This window comes from Scyliorhinus torazame, chromosome 6 (assembly GCF_047496885.1).
Source record: "Scyliorhinus torazame isolate Kashiwa2021f chromosome 6, sScyTor2.1, whole genome shotgun sequence".
Lineage (NCBI taxonomy): Eukaryota > Metazoa > Chordata > Chondrichthyes > Carcharhiniformes > Scyliorhinidae > Scyliorhinus > Scyliorhinus torazame.
The window spans coordinates 159,969,935-159,984,619 of NC_092712.1; the positions used below are offsets into that span (position 1 = coordinate 159,969,935).

At 47.4% G+C, this 14,685-nt stretch overlaps 1 protein-coding gene across 2 annotated transcripts in view; it reads left to right on the forward strand.

The window, feature by feature from the left end:
- LOC140425105 (HEPACAM family member 2-like) overlaps positions 1-14,685 on the forward strand; it is a 227,846-nt gene that overhangs the window by 102,094 nt on the left and 111,067 nt on the right. For both annotated transcript variants that reach the window (XM_072509010.1, XM_072509011.1), the window contains exon 4: positions 12,619-12,915. In XM_072509010.1, coding sequence (XP_072365111.1) covers positions 12,619-12,915 — 297 coding nt within the window. The remainder of the gene's footprint in view (positions 1-12,618; positions 12,916-14,685) is intronic.

Below are 14,685 nucleotides of genomic sequence, written 5' to 3' on the forward strand. Positions count from 1 at the left end.
GGAGCTGGGAGTGTTCTCCCACCAACGTTATCGCAGGCATCGATTTCTCTTATTTTGAAACGGGATAAGGATCCGGAGAGCTGTGGGTCGTCTAGGCCAATCTCCCTGTTGAATGTGGATGCTAAATTGCTGGCAAAGATCTTGGCCACACGTATAGAGGACTGTGTTCCGGGGATAATAGGGGAGGACCAGACGGGATTTGTTAATGGATGACACCTGACGTCCAACATTAGGCGGCTCCTTAACGTAATAATGATGACTGCGCAGGGGTGCGAGGTCCAGGTGGTGGTGACCATGGATACAGAAAAGGCCTTTGATGGGTGGAGTGGAAGTATTTGTGGGAGGTCCTTGGAAGGTTTGGGTTCAGGCAGGGATATGTGGATTGGGTCCGTTTGCTTTATCAGACACCGGTGGCGAATGTAAGGACAAACCGGGTTCGATCAGAATATTTTAGTCCATGTCGGGGGACAAGACAGGGGTGTCCACTCTCCCCACTACTGTTTGCCCTGGCCATAGAGCTTTTGGCAATGGTGCTGCGAGCATCGAACATTTGGCGGGGGATAGAGAGAGGGGGGTGGAACATAGGGTCTTGCTCCATGCGGACAATTTGCTCCTTTATATAACAGACCCATTGGGAGGGATTGCAGGAATTATGGGGATACTGGAGGAATTTGGCCGGTTCTCAGAGTATAAATTGAATATGGGCAAGAGTGAGGTATTTACGATCCAGGCAAGAGGGCAGGAGAGGAGACTGAGGGAGATGCCGTTTAAAGTGGTGGGAAGGAGTTTTAGGTACCTGGGGATTCAAGTGGCAAGGGACTGGGGTCAGCTTCATAAACTAAATTTGGGCAGGTTGATAGAGCAAATGAAAGGGGACTTCCAAAGGTGGGACGTGCTCCCGCTGTCATTAGCGGGGAGGGTACAGACTGAAAATGACAGTCCTCCCGAGATTGCTGTTCGTGTTTCAGCCTTTTCCAATTTTCAGCCCTAAGGCAAGGAAGAGGAACGCGGCGATCTCGGGTTTTATATGTGTTGGGAAAGTCCCGAGGGTGAAGAAGGTCCTTCTTGAGCGGGGGCGCAGGTAGGGGGGCTTGGCTCTTCCGAACTTTATTAATTACTACTGGGCAGCTAATATATCAATGGTTAAGAAGTGGGTAGTGGGAGAGGGGTCTGTGTGGGAGCGACTTGAGGCGGCATCTTGTAAGGGCACAAGCCTGTAGGCTTTGTTAACGGCACCTCTGCCGTTCTCACCAGCTCGGTACTCCACAAGCCCAGTGCTCGTGGCTGCCCTGAGAGTGTGAGGGCAATGGAGGCAGCACATGGAACTGGAGGGGGGTCAGTGTGGTCACCGATGTGACAACCATCGGTTCGCTCCGGGAGGGCTGGAACGGGGCTTCAGGAGGTGGCAACGGGCAGGGATTGAGAGATTTGGGGAACTCTTCATTGAGGATGGTTTCCCGAGCTTGGTGGAGCTAGAGGAGGAGTTTGAGTTGCCAGGGGGGAATGGGTTCCGGTACTTACAAGCGTGGGATTTTGTCCGAAGGCAGGTCCCAGGCTTCCCTCGCCTCCCACTAGGGGGGCTACAGGATAAGGTTATGTCAAAAACGGGTTGGGGAGGGAGGGGCTTGGAAATATATAAAGAACTGATAGAGTGGGGAGGGGTTCCAATAGGGGAGGTGAAGAGGAAGTGGGAGGAAGAGTTGGGAGGGGAGTTGGAAGTCAGGTTATGGGAGAAGGCTCTGAGGAGAGTCAATGCATCCTCATTGTGTGCCAGGCTCAGCCTGATCCAATTCAAGGTGGTTCACAGGGCTCATATGACTGTGGCCCGGATGAGCAGGTTTTTTGAGGAGGTGGATGACAGGTGTGGGTGCTGTGGGGGAAGTCCTGCGAACCATGCACATAAGTTTTGGACGTGTCCAAGGCTGAGGGGATTTTGGCAGGGATTTTCAGATGTCATGTCAGAGGTCCTGGAAGGGAGGGTGACTCCGAATCCAGAGGTGGCAATATTTGAAATGTCAAAAGATCCGGGAGTTCATTAGGAGAGAGAGGCCGATGTTTTGGCCTTTGCCTTCCTGGTGGCCCAGAGACAGATTTTGTTGGGATGGAGGGACTCAGAGCTTCCAAAGTTGGGTGTGTGGGTCAGTGACATGGCAGGGTTTCTTAGACTAGAGAAAATTAAGTTCGCCATAAGGGATTCATTACAGGGGTTCGCTCGGAGGTGGCAGCCATTCATCGACTTCTTCAAGGAGAATTGACCATCAGCAGGGGGTGGGGGGATAAGGGGAGGCATGGAAGTGATGAATAAGGGTAGGGAATCTAATGTATGGGTAGTTAGGGTCTCTGGCTAGGGGGGAGGGGGGCTGGGTATGTTATTGTGGGATTTTTGTGTGTGTTGGATCTCTTTCTTGTTTAAAATGTTAAAATCCTAAATGCCTCAATGAAATATTTTCTAAAAATAAATCAACAGTACTATGCCAAAATATTTCATGTTGAAACAAAAACAAACTTTACTGTATATCAAAAAGAATTAAACAAAGTACTAATAACTTAATATTACAGTTTACAACTACATATGTTATAAACTCAGTCTTGCTTTTTAATTTACCACCAATAATTCCCTTACACTTTACAACAATCTTGAAGCTGCAGTCATCTCTCCAGAGATCTACCTAAAAGTATGCCACAGCTTTCTGGAATTCACTTTAACACTCCTCATTATTGCATATATTCCTCCAAAATAGGACCAATGGATACTCTTTCATTAACCTTTTGACTAATGATGCTTGACCTTTTTTATTGACCGCACAATTGTGGATACCTCAGCTCCTTGCTCATGTCACTGACAGATATGCAGCTACCTTCCCACAACATTCCAAGCTAACTGCGTTGACTGCTTTCTGCCATACGTCTCTGTGAAGGCCATTGCAGATTACTTCCACTAGCTGAAAGCTGCTTTTCGCTCATAAAATCCAAACTGAGATCAAGCCCCACCTTGATTCCCCACTGAACAATAAAGTTGTATTCTCTCTGCCTAAAGGACAGGCCTAACTGACTATTATCTTCTGTGATCTCTTTCAATCTGGTGAGGCGTAGTCTACATCACAGCAAAGCTGCATCTTGTTCTGTCTGTTCCCCAAACTAAACCACTTACTTCTGTTAGCAAACACATGTAGATAATTTAAACAAAATAACATTCCACTCCCAAAGCCTGTCTCTATGACAACATGACATGCTTTGGGATGTTCTCAAACAGAAATGGAAATGAAATATTTCACCTTACATGCTCCCCTTTGATTTTGTAACTATAATGAAGTTTTATGTCTCTTTCTTTAGACTCCCTGGGTTCATGAAGAAAGCCTTGTTTAGTTTATAAAGCTGTTTTCAGCTTCCTTTCACCTGGAAACTACATATGTAATTTACTTTTTTATTGAAGTAAGGACAGATCTTTCGCCTCTGTTGTGCTGAGATAGAAGACCCCCTATTGCTTATAGCTTTCACACTATTAACTCTGACCTTGAAGTTATCTTTTCTGTGTGATTAGGTCCAAGCTTGTTTGAATTTCCTTTACATCAGAGTTATTATTACCAGTTTTTAAAAATTCATTTATGCAATGCTGGCTTCGCTGTTTAAGCCAGCATTTAGTGCCCATCCCTAGTTGTACTTCAGAATGTGGTGGTGCGTTGCCTTCTTGAACGGCTGCAGTCTTTGAGGTGTAGGCACACCCACTGTGCTGTTAGGGAGGGAGTTCCAGAGTGTTGTCCCAGCAACAGTGAAGGAGCAGCGACATATTTCCAAGTCAGGGTGGTGAGTGATTTGGAACGGAACCTCCAGGTGGTGGGGTTCCCTAGTATCTGCTGCCCTTGTCCTTCTGGATGGTAGTGGTCTTTGGTTTGGAAGGTGTGTTACGGGCGAGGCGTTTTCAGAACCCCAAAATGTATCATGGAGTTCAACCAACCTCCCCCTTTAATGTATTTGTTGCTTTTCCCACCACACGGGCTTGTTCCCTAGGTGTGGGATTACAATTATGGACACGTGGGTTTTTAAACACAAAACAATGTGTATTCCATGAGCTCAACTTAACATCTTAAATAAACATTGGATCTCTTAACACCCCTTACTTCAAAGATAACTCCGAAAATATTGCAACAGTAAATAATTCCTCAAAATGTTCCTTCAAACTTCCAAGAGACTTAACACCTTTAAACAGAATCACATCAGGTTAAAGGCTTTACTATTATGAGTTTAAATCACCCAAATGATCCAGAGGTAGTCTTTCATGGCAGAGATCACAGCAAATCCAGCTCACTGCAAAACACAGACACTCCCCAAGTGCTTTTCCTCCAAACTGCAGCTCTCTGGAAACACACAGACACACACAAGCTGCTTTTTCAAACTCAAACTTCAAAACTGCAAAATGGCTGATCTAAAGCCCAGCTCCACCCACTCTCTGACATCACTGTTTTCTTAAAGGTACATTGCTTAAACATCCATTTCTTAAAGGTACTCTCACATGACAGTTGTGTAAGGAACCTTGGTGAGTTACTGCAGTGCGTCTTTTTTGTAAGGGCCCCGAAGAATCCAGCACGAGTTTTAAGGATACAAAATAATAACGTTTATTTACTATAACAATATATACATAACAGTAGCAGTAACTTCCCTTGCTACCTTCTCCTTCCTCTTGGTTCCTGGACTGGTCAGCTTATTTATAGTAGGAGTTTCTCCGCCCCCCTCATTGGGGAAGTTCATACTCCCATAGGATTGTGGGATAGTCATTAGTCCCCAGCCAATCGTCAGTAGGCAGGTTATAACATCCCTCCCCCCCAAAGTCCAAGGAATCCACCGTCGGCCCTGGCGAAGGAAGGCGTCAAACTCGTTTGGCCGCAGGCCGGACGCCATTTGCACGCGGCGCTGGATCAGGCGGCGTATAACGAGACGGAGACCGGCGCTTCCGTGATGAACGGCGCGGTTGTACATCCACGGCCTGTGGACCCGAGGATTCCCCCTCTGATTCATCCTGTGTCTCCATCTCGGAGTCAGAGTCTGCTGCCTCCGTCATGTCAGCGTCTCTATCCCCATTTGGTCCCGTCACGACCTGCGCAGGCTTCGAGTGAGGCACCAGTGGAAGATTTGGAGGACTACCTTCCCTTGTTTCTGGTGTTTGCCGCTGTTGAACTGAGCTCCGGGGGCGGGGAATCTTTTGCGGGGTTGATCTTCTGGACCGGACGTGGTCTACATGTTTTCGCTGGCGACGACCCTGGGCTTGCACTTGGTACGATATAGGGCCCGTTTGGCGAAAGATTACACCAGGAACCCATTGGGCACCACCAGCAAAATTCCGCTCGAATACTGGGTCACCGGGCGCAAACTGCCGAATCGGACGATGCCGAGACAATCCCTGTTCCTGCCGTTCTTGTGTGCGGCGTACTTTTGCGCCAATGTCCGGGAAGACCATACTAAGGCGGGTGCGAAGTCTCCGGCCCATTAGGAGTTCTGCGGGAGCTACCCCAGTCACTGTATGGGGGGTGGTCCTGTACGTAAACAAAAACCGAGCCAGTCTCGTGTCCATTGATCCGGAAGACTGCTTCTTTAGGCCTCTTTTGAATGTTTGCACTGCACGCTCTGCCAACCCATTTGAAGCCGGGTGGTAAGGGGCAGTGCGGATATGGCGGATGCCGTTCGTCTTTGTAAACCTAGCAAACTCCTCACTCGTGAATGGAGTGCCATTATCCGTGACCAGCACCTCGGGAAGGCCATGCGTACTAAATGATAAACGCATGTTTTCAATTGTCGCACAGGACGTTGTCCCCTGCATCTTATGCACCTCCAGCCATTTGGACTGGGCGTCAATTAGTAGAAGGAACATGGATCCCTGAAAAGGGCCTGCAAAATCTGCATGTAAGCGTGCCCAAGGCTGCCCTGGCCATTCCCAGTGATGTAGGGGCGCGGCCGGCGGAAGCTTCTGATGCTCCTGGCAAATGGAACAGTTTTGGGCCACCTTCTCAATGTCGGTGTCGAGGCCTGGCCACCAGACATAACTCCGGGCCAACATTTTCATCTTGGTCACGCCCGGATGCCCATTGTGCAAGTCTGATAATATCAGCTCCTGGCCTTTTTCCGGGACAATCACACGCGTCCCCCACAAGAGGATGCCGTCTTCCACGCTGAACTCTGACAGCTTGGAGGAAAATTCCCGCAACTCGCCTGGGAGCTGTCGATGCTGCCCACCATACAGGACTAGTGCCGAACCTTTGACAAGACTGGCTCCGTCTGGGTCCACTCACGGATCTGTGATGCCGTGACAGGCAAGGTGTCCATAAAATTTAGGGTTGCGACCACCTCACCGGTCGTGAGGGTCGACATGGGGCCGGTCGATAAAGGCAATCGGCTCAGTGCGTCGGCATTTGCTATCTGCGTACCTGGTTTGTGCTCCAGAGAATACTGATATGCAGCAAGCAACAAAGCCCAGCGCTGGATCCGCGCAGAAGCAATGGGCGGTATTGGCTTATCCTCTCTGAAGAGTCCCAGCAGGGGCTTATGATCAGTCACGATAGTGAAATGGAGGCCGTACACATACTGGTGGAAGCGTTTCACCGCGAAAACCACTGCCAGGCCCTCCTTCTCGATCTGCGCGTACTTTTTCTCCGCTGCAGTCAATGTGCGGGAGGCGAAAGCTATCGGTCGCTCGGCCCCGTTCTCCATCTTGTGGGACAGGACAGCCCCAATACCATACGGGGATGCATCACATGTAACGAGCAAAGGCTTTCCAGGATCATAGTGGGTTAGTAACCCAGACGACGACAGTTGTTGCTTTACCCGCCGGAAAGCGGTTTCTTGCGGCTGACCCCAAACCCAGGTGTGATTTTTCTTTAGCAGCAGGTGTAAGGGGGCCAACGTAGTTGCCAGATTGGGGAGGAACTTCCCGTAATAGTTTACGAGACCGAGAAAAGAACGAAGATGCGAAGTGTCAGTCGGGGTGGGGGCATGTTGAATTGCACGCACCTTCTCTGCGACGGGGTGCAGACCCTCGCGGTCCACCCGATAGCCTAGGTAGACTACTTCTTTTGCCTGAAATACGCACTTTGTGTGACGTAAACGGACTCCAGCCTCCGAAAGGCGTTTAAGGACAGCCTCCAGATTTTCCAAATGCTCTTGCTCCGACGTCCCTGTAATCAACACGTCATCTAGGTAGACAGCCACACGTGGTAAACCTCTCAAAATGCCCTCCATAACACGTTGAAAAATTGCGCAGGCAGAGGCTACTCCAAAGGGCAACCGTGTATATTCATACAGGCCCCGGTGTGTGTTAATTGTTACATATGGTCGGGAGGCAGGGTCCAGCTCCAACTGCAGGTAGGCGTGACTCATATCTAATTTTGTGAATATGAGAGTCCGCCTGCAAGTTTCGCGTAGAGAGCCTCTATGCGAGGCATTGGGTATCGGTCGAGTCGGGAAGCTGTATTCACTGTAAGTTTATAGTCGCCACACAAGCGAACTGTGGCATCTGGCTTCATTACTGGTACAATTGGTGCTGCCCAGTCAGCAAAACGGACGAGCCTGATAATACCCAAACTCTCCAAACGAGTGAGCTCCCCTTCTACCTTCTCGAGCAAAGCGTAAGGCACTGGGCGTGCCCGGAAATAGCGCGGCGTGGCTCCTGGTTCAACTTGGATACGGGCTACGGCCCCTTTTATTTTCCCCAAACCAGGCTGGAATACCTCTGGGTATCGTCCTAGCACCTCAGTCAACCCTCCAGAAACTGTTTGGAGGATGTGCTGCCATTGCAACCGCAAATGGCGCAACCAGTCCCGACCCAACAGGCTGGGCCCATGGCCACGCACTACGATAAGTGGGAAACGCCCCTCCTGGCGTCCATAGACAACAGGGGTCATTGTAGTTCCTGCAATGTCCAGTGGTTCCCCTGTGTAGGTGGCCAACCTGGCCTGTGAGTCAGTTAATGTAAGGGTCTGTATACCCTGCTTGATGCGGTCGAATGTCCTCTGGGCGATCACGGAGACCGCTGCGCCAGTATCCAACTCCATCTCCAGCGGGTGGCCATTGACCCGTACTGTCACCTTAATGGGGGCCACACGGGGAGCTGCCACACAATGCAGCTGCAGGCAGTCGTCCTCCGTCTCCACGTCCTCAGGAGTGGTCGCCGCAGGTTCATCCACATGGAAGGTACGGCCTCTGGGCTGGTCCCAGTTACGGCCCCTGGGCTGGTCCCAGTTTCGGTCGGAACGACGGCGCCTCTGGCATCCCCAGGACCGCCGTCCGCGACGGGGTCGGCGCCTACAAGTCTGACACGGACATGGCTCCTCATCCATTGGCTCTGGAGAAGGCTCCCTTCGGGGAGGAATGTCCGATGGCCACTGGCGTCGGTCTGGTCGTTGCCTCGCCCAAGGTACCGCAGGAGTGCGGGGGGACGTTTTTGGGCGGAAAGGGTTGCGCCCCAAGGCATGCACTTCCATTCCCTGTAGCTCCTGTACTCCTCGCTCTGCGCTCTCTCGGGACAAGACTATTTGTATTGCCTGTTGAAAAGTCAATGTTGGCTCCGCTAACAACTTTCTCTGGGTAGCCGCATTGTTAATACCGCAAACCAAACGGTCACGTAACATTTCTGACAAGGTCTCACCATAGTCACAGTATTCCGCAATCCCGCGTAGCATGGATAAAAAATCGGAAAGGGATTCTCCAGGGGTCCTCTCAGTATTAAACCGGTAATGCTGGACTATCGTGGACGGGGTTGGATTAAAGTGTTGCCCCACTATATTCACAAGTTCGTCAAACGTTTTAGTGTCCGGCGCAGCTGGGTACGTAAGGCTCCTAATCACCCCAAACGTATGCGGCCCGCAGGCGGTGAGCAATATGACCACCTGGCGCTCGTTTTCAGTGATATTGTTTGCCCGGAAATAGTAACGCATCCGTTGTGTGTACTGGTTCCAGCTTTCCAGCGCAGCATCAAAAACATCCAAACGTCCGTACAGAGGCATGGTATAATAGAAAACAACTTCCAACCTGTATCCAACAAAAATCCAGGGAGGTGGCTTCAGCAGTGTAGACAGCTATTCACTTTTACCTTCGTCGCCAGTTTTGTAAGGGCCACGAAGAATCCAGCACGAGTTTTAAGGATACAAAATAATAACGTTTATTTACTATAACAATATATACATAACAGTAGCAGTAACTTCCCTTGCTACCTTCTCCTTCCTCTTGGTTCCTGGACTGGTCAGCTTATTTATAGTAGGAGTTTCTCCGCCCCCCTCATTGGGGAAGTTCATACTCCCATAGGATTGTGGGATAGTCATTAGTCCCCAGCCAATCGTCAGTAGGCAGGTTATAACAGTCTTGTAGATGGTACACACGGTTGCCACTGTTCATTGGTGGTGGAGGGTTTGAATTTTTGTGAAAGGGAAACAATCAAGTTTCTCAATCAGGATGTTCCATTTATCATATATTTAACACTTTAATTCTTAAAACTGACCGTAACGTTCGAAAACATATAAACCATGAACCGGACTTTCACAATAGTATAATGTACTGATTAATGTTTTAAAGTTGAGGTATTAATTTGCCCACAACACATGTTTGATTCCTCAGGGCTTGAATTGGAAAGACACAATTAACAACTAATGTGATAAAATTAATATCACAAAGCTTCAATCTAATATTGAGGTTGGATTCCTGCCTTTCAACCCACCTGTTAAAACTGGAATTAGGTACATTCGAGATGGGCTCAGTTCCTGTTTCAGATTCTTTCATTTTAACCTCTGACACAATCATAATCCATCATTTATCGGTGATAAGATTCAGCCCTACATTTTGCTTTTTAATGTACCTCATTCTTGTCGGGAATGTTTCTTTCTAGGCTATTTAATGATAATCGTTGGAATAATAAGGCTTCCATTAGAATTTCTGCAGAATTTGTTAAATGTTTAGCTGGTATCTGGATGCTGGTATCACTTTAAGGGTTCAGATTCTATCAATTGAACACATACAATATTGAAATAATAAATTCACAGCAAATATTCTTTCGGACGGCAATTTTGTGGTGGGAAGAAGTAACCTTTGAAGGGAGACACCTGTCAGGAAATAGTAAAGTTCAGTGAAGAAATAGTCGTTACACATCAGTGGAGATAGAGTTTGGAGTCAGGTAAGCCTCATGAAGGAAAATAATCCACAGTGGGACCTTTGTCTCAATCATGAGGCATCTGTGTACACAATGATTTTTATGTTTATACTTTCAGAAATTGTGCATCCATTATAAAGTTAGGTGAAAGGTCACAAGCAAGACACACTCAATCTGTTTACATTATTTACAATGCGATAGGAGGGAGCAAAATTGAACTGGTTGCTATGCACAGAAACATTATAAATACTTTATTTTTAGTGCAGTTAGCATTCAGAATGTGGAATGCCTCATAAGAAACATTGTTCGGGATCAAATCTATAATAGCTTTTAAAAGGAAAGTAGATAAATATTTGAAAAAGAAAAGGGAGTGGGTTAAGGGCAGGAGTAGAGGATAACTAGGTAGCTGCTTCAGAGACATTGGACATGATTTTGCATCCAAGTCCGTTGTCAAAGAGAACGGCGATGCAGGTGCAAAATCTCGCAAGAATCGAGAAACAAGATTCTCGCCCTCGAAATCTCGTTTTTCAATTTTCCATGTCTCTCCCCGGTGATATAATGTGGTTCATGCCCATAAAGGGCAAGGACCTAATTTAAATATATTTACATATATGTTAATCTCATTACTGACCCTCCTCCCCCATCACATGATTCCCTCTTCACTGAATATTCAAGCCTGGCTGATGTGATGTCACAAGGTAAGTATAGCCACCGAGGGGAGGAGGACTTGCCCAGGCAATGCCAATATGTGCTGAGGGCAGTGCCAGAAATGGACACTTTGGGGAGCCCCATTAGGGGCGGGGTTCACTTTATGTTCGTTGGAGGGGACACCGTGTCCGTGGGGTGGGGAATTTATTTTCTGTGCTGATTGCCACTCCCCTTTTAAGGGTACCCCGATCTCTGTGGAGCCAGCCTTCCCAGCTCTATCAGGCCCTGTCTGACCACAGTCATGGGGTAAATCATGCCCCTGATTTTGTTTTCCAGAGTGGCTCAAAATCTGGACTAAAAGCCCGGCTGTGCAGCTGGAGTTATAGGCCAAGTTTCAGTCAGAACCTGACACTGAAAAAATATGGGAAAATTCTTCCCTTCTTTAGAAATAGGAGCAGGACTAGGCCATTCAGCCCATCAAAGTGGCAGAGGTGCCACCTGTGACATTGTTTATTTTCTGCATGGCAGCATGTAATAAATAGTGGTCCCTAGGGGATATATTAATTATTAATGACTTGGAAGACGAAAAGAGATCTAAATCCAAGTTTTCAAATTACGCTAAATTAGGATGCTCAAGAAATTGTGTGGATGTGATTACAATAGAGACATAGATTAAATGAGTTAGCAAAACTGTGACATTTGCAATTCAATGTGTTAAAGTGGAAGGTCATCCACTAAGGGACATAATAACCGCAAGAAGTTCCAGACACGTCACAATCAATGGCCTGCTTTCAAAATATAGTCACTGCTGCAGTGTAGAAAAGCACAACAGCCAGTTTTCAGACATCAAAGTGCCACTTACAGCAGTGAGATAAATCAGGAGATAGCCTATTTTGGTGAGGTTGACCGAATGACACTTTACATTATAGACGCTTCACATTATAGTGTTCCAGAGAGCGTATGGTGGGTCAGTGTGTGCCAGGGCTTGGCACAGGGGTCATGAGGAGACATGGGGATGTGTGGCGGTCTCTGAGGTGGCATGGGGCGTATTTGGATTGTGAAGGATGTGAGGGATGCGATCTCGAGGGCCTTTGTGTTTCTTTCTCTCGTGGACAAAGTCCCATGGCACCAAAGCAAGCCTTTTAAGCAGCCTGTCTCCATACCTGGCAGCCCCTATGGCTGCTTCCTTACTTCATCCCAGGTCGGCTGGCCAAATCCCAGCTCCCACATGGCCTTCAACAATGAAGATCCTGCCGTGGCAGGTATTTTGCCCGGAGGTGGATGTCAGAGCAAAGGATTTTCCTGACTACCCATCCCCACATAAAGGTTGAAATTCCAGGCCAGTGTGTTTCGGATGTGTGTTGTCTGGCCCTAATATCATCCTTGATTTGTCCAATGATGGGGGAGATCTGTATGGACCAATGTGCAGAAATGGATTGCATAAGAAATCGGGTTAAGCAATGTAGTCACCAGTTACAGGGACTGAGATCTGCTCAGGTGCATGGTTCTAACAGCAGAGCCAACAAATGGATGAATGTGAATTGATACTCAAATGCAATACTGAGTCAAGACTTTATCTACTGGGACTAAATTACAAATAGTAGAGTCATGGCCATCTTCACAGCATACCTGGTATTATACCCATTATAGAACCTGCTCGATTTTCATTCCACTGTTTTCAGAGTTCTGTAACAGGCGGATAATCTGCTCCACCAGATTACCACGCATGATCATTTTTTTCCACAAAGTTTTATCACGTTGTCCAACAATCACAAAGCATTTCGCAGAAAGAATGAAGATATCTAATTCTTCCAGTAATCTTTCTTTCACTTAAACATTTTCAGATGGCCCCTATGATTTGATGGTGAAGTCTGAACCGCGATTCAAAGTTAGGGAAGGAGTGTTCGCTGCTGGCAAAGGAGAGCCGGTCTGGTTTAAATGCTCAGCAAATTCCAACCCACCAAATGTCTACTCATGGTTCCAGAAAGCTGACAACAAGACAACACCCATCCAGTGGGGGCCAGTGTTAAAAATCAGGTCTGAGAAAGTACCCGAGAAAGCGGACTACATGTGCTGTGTCTACAACAATATCACTGGCAAACGGGAGGAGACTCAATTCACTTTCATACTCTCTGCTACTGGTATGTATGAGCTTGTTGATATTAACTTGTTAATAGCAGCGTTTTACAGATGATATGATGATGGGTGTCCTTAAACCAATTTACACAGTAAAAGTTAGATTACTTGAACTGCAGATTAATTAAGTGGAAATGGAACTTGAAGTGAATTAAATCAATTCTATTGCTAATTATACATTGAATAAGTTATCATTCTTAAGCAGACAATGGATTTATTTCATTGTGTGAATGAGGAATCTTCTGAGAATCATTATAGATTTGCCTCAAGGAATGTTAACTCAAGATTTATTTGCAAATGAATGAATAATTGTGTGTGAGGGGCCTTGATCTCACAGCCCAGCTGCAAACAGTAAACCACTCAGTTGAGTGGGTCATATCAGTTGGGAAAGAGCGGGAGAGTGGGATGAGCTCTTACAGGGAGGCAGTAAGGATACAAAGGTCTGAATGGCCACTTTCTGTGCAGTAACTATCCTATGATTAAATATATATGGAACGAGCACCACATTTCTGTTTATGAATATGTATTGTATTATGCGAAGATATCCTTTCTACATTATGTGTGAATTGCACGACTATTACATTTACAATTCTTATGCTCGTCGGGTAAGTCTCTTGCATTTGATTTCCAAGTATCCAATCCTGACTTTTCATCAAATTACATGAAAATTTACATCACAGGAACAGGTCTGCCTCTGCCTAACTGGTCGATGTTAGTGTTTATGCTCCACAAGCCCTTTCTCCCATATTCATTCATCTCACTCTATCAACAAAGCCTTCTATTCCCATCTCCCTCATGTAATTATCTAGTTTCTTTCTCCTGAAATGTAACTCTGCTGATTACTTCAGACATTCCATGCGATAGTGAGTCGGCATTCACATCACCCTCCTGAATTTTTTGTTGGATTTATTATTGGCTAATCCTATATTCAAGGACCCTGAGCTTTGCAATTGCTCTCCCCGCCACCTTACAAAAAGTAGAAACAATGGGTGCAATTTAACCCCAAAAGAAAATTATGTTTTGGGCATGTGTCGCGGGGTCTTTTTTCATGCCTGCAGCGCCAAGAATTACCCTGTTATCAAACGGGCCTCAGTCGGGAATGCCCCGCTGTGGCCGCACTTACCTCACTAAGCTCGCCAGTGCAGGAAGCCATTTTTAAACACCGCCCCAATCGCTCGATCCCCTTGCACACCCCATTGCGGCCTCCGTACCCCCCAGTGCCCCAATTTACCTTTTTGGGGGTCCTCGAGCCCCACCTCACCCCACCTCCTAAGGGGAGGGCAGCCCCCGGCCCAATCCGGGGCACCTTGGCACTGCCAGTCAAGCACCCTGGCAGCACCAAGGTGTCTGGGTGCCAGTGGGAGTGCCAGGGTACCATCCTTCCCAGGCTGCCATCTGTCCATCCATGAGCCTCCAATGGCCTGGGAGACCCCTGCAGGTGCCATGACAACTGGTCCACGTTTGTGTGGACCAGTCCTAAACGGCGCCATAGCAAGGTCACCCAGGAAGGGGCATCAGTTCCTGGGCCTCAGGAAAATGGGGCACTGACATATTTAAATGAGTCTTAATGGCTCACTTAAATATGTTAATCAGCGAGGACAAGATCCAGATTGTGGCATCTCACAAGATGTCATTAGATCTTGTGAGGCATTCCGAATGTTGCAAATCTCGTGAGAGAGGCCTCGTCACGTCACTGAGTCGGGCGCGACGAGGCCATTCGAAAACAATGAATCCATTATTGATGTTGCACCCTCTACCAAGCTATGAGTCTACTC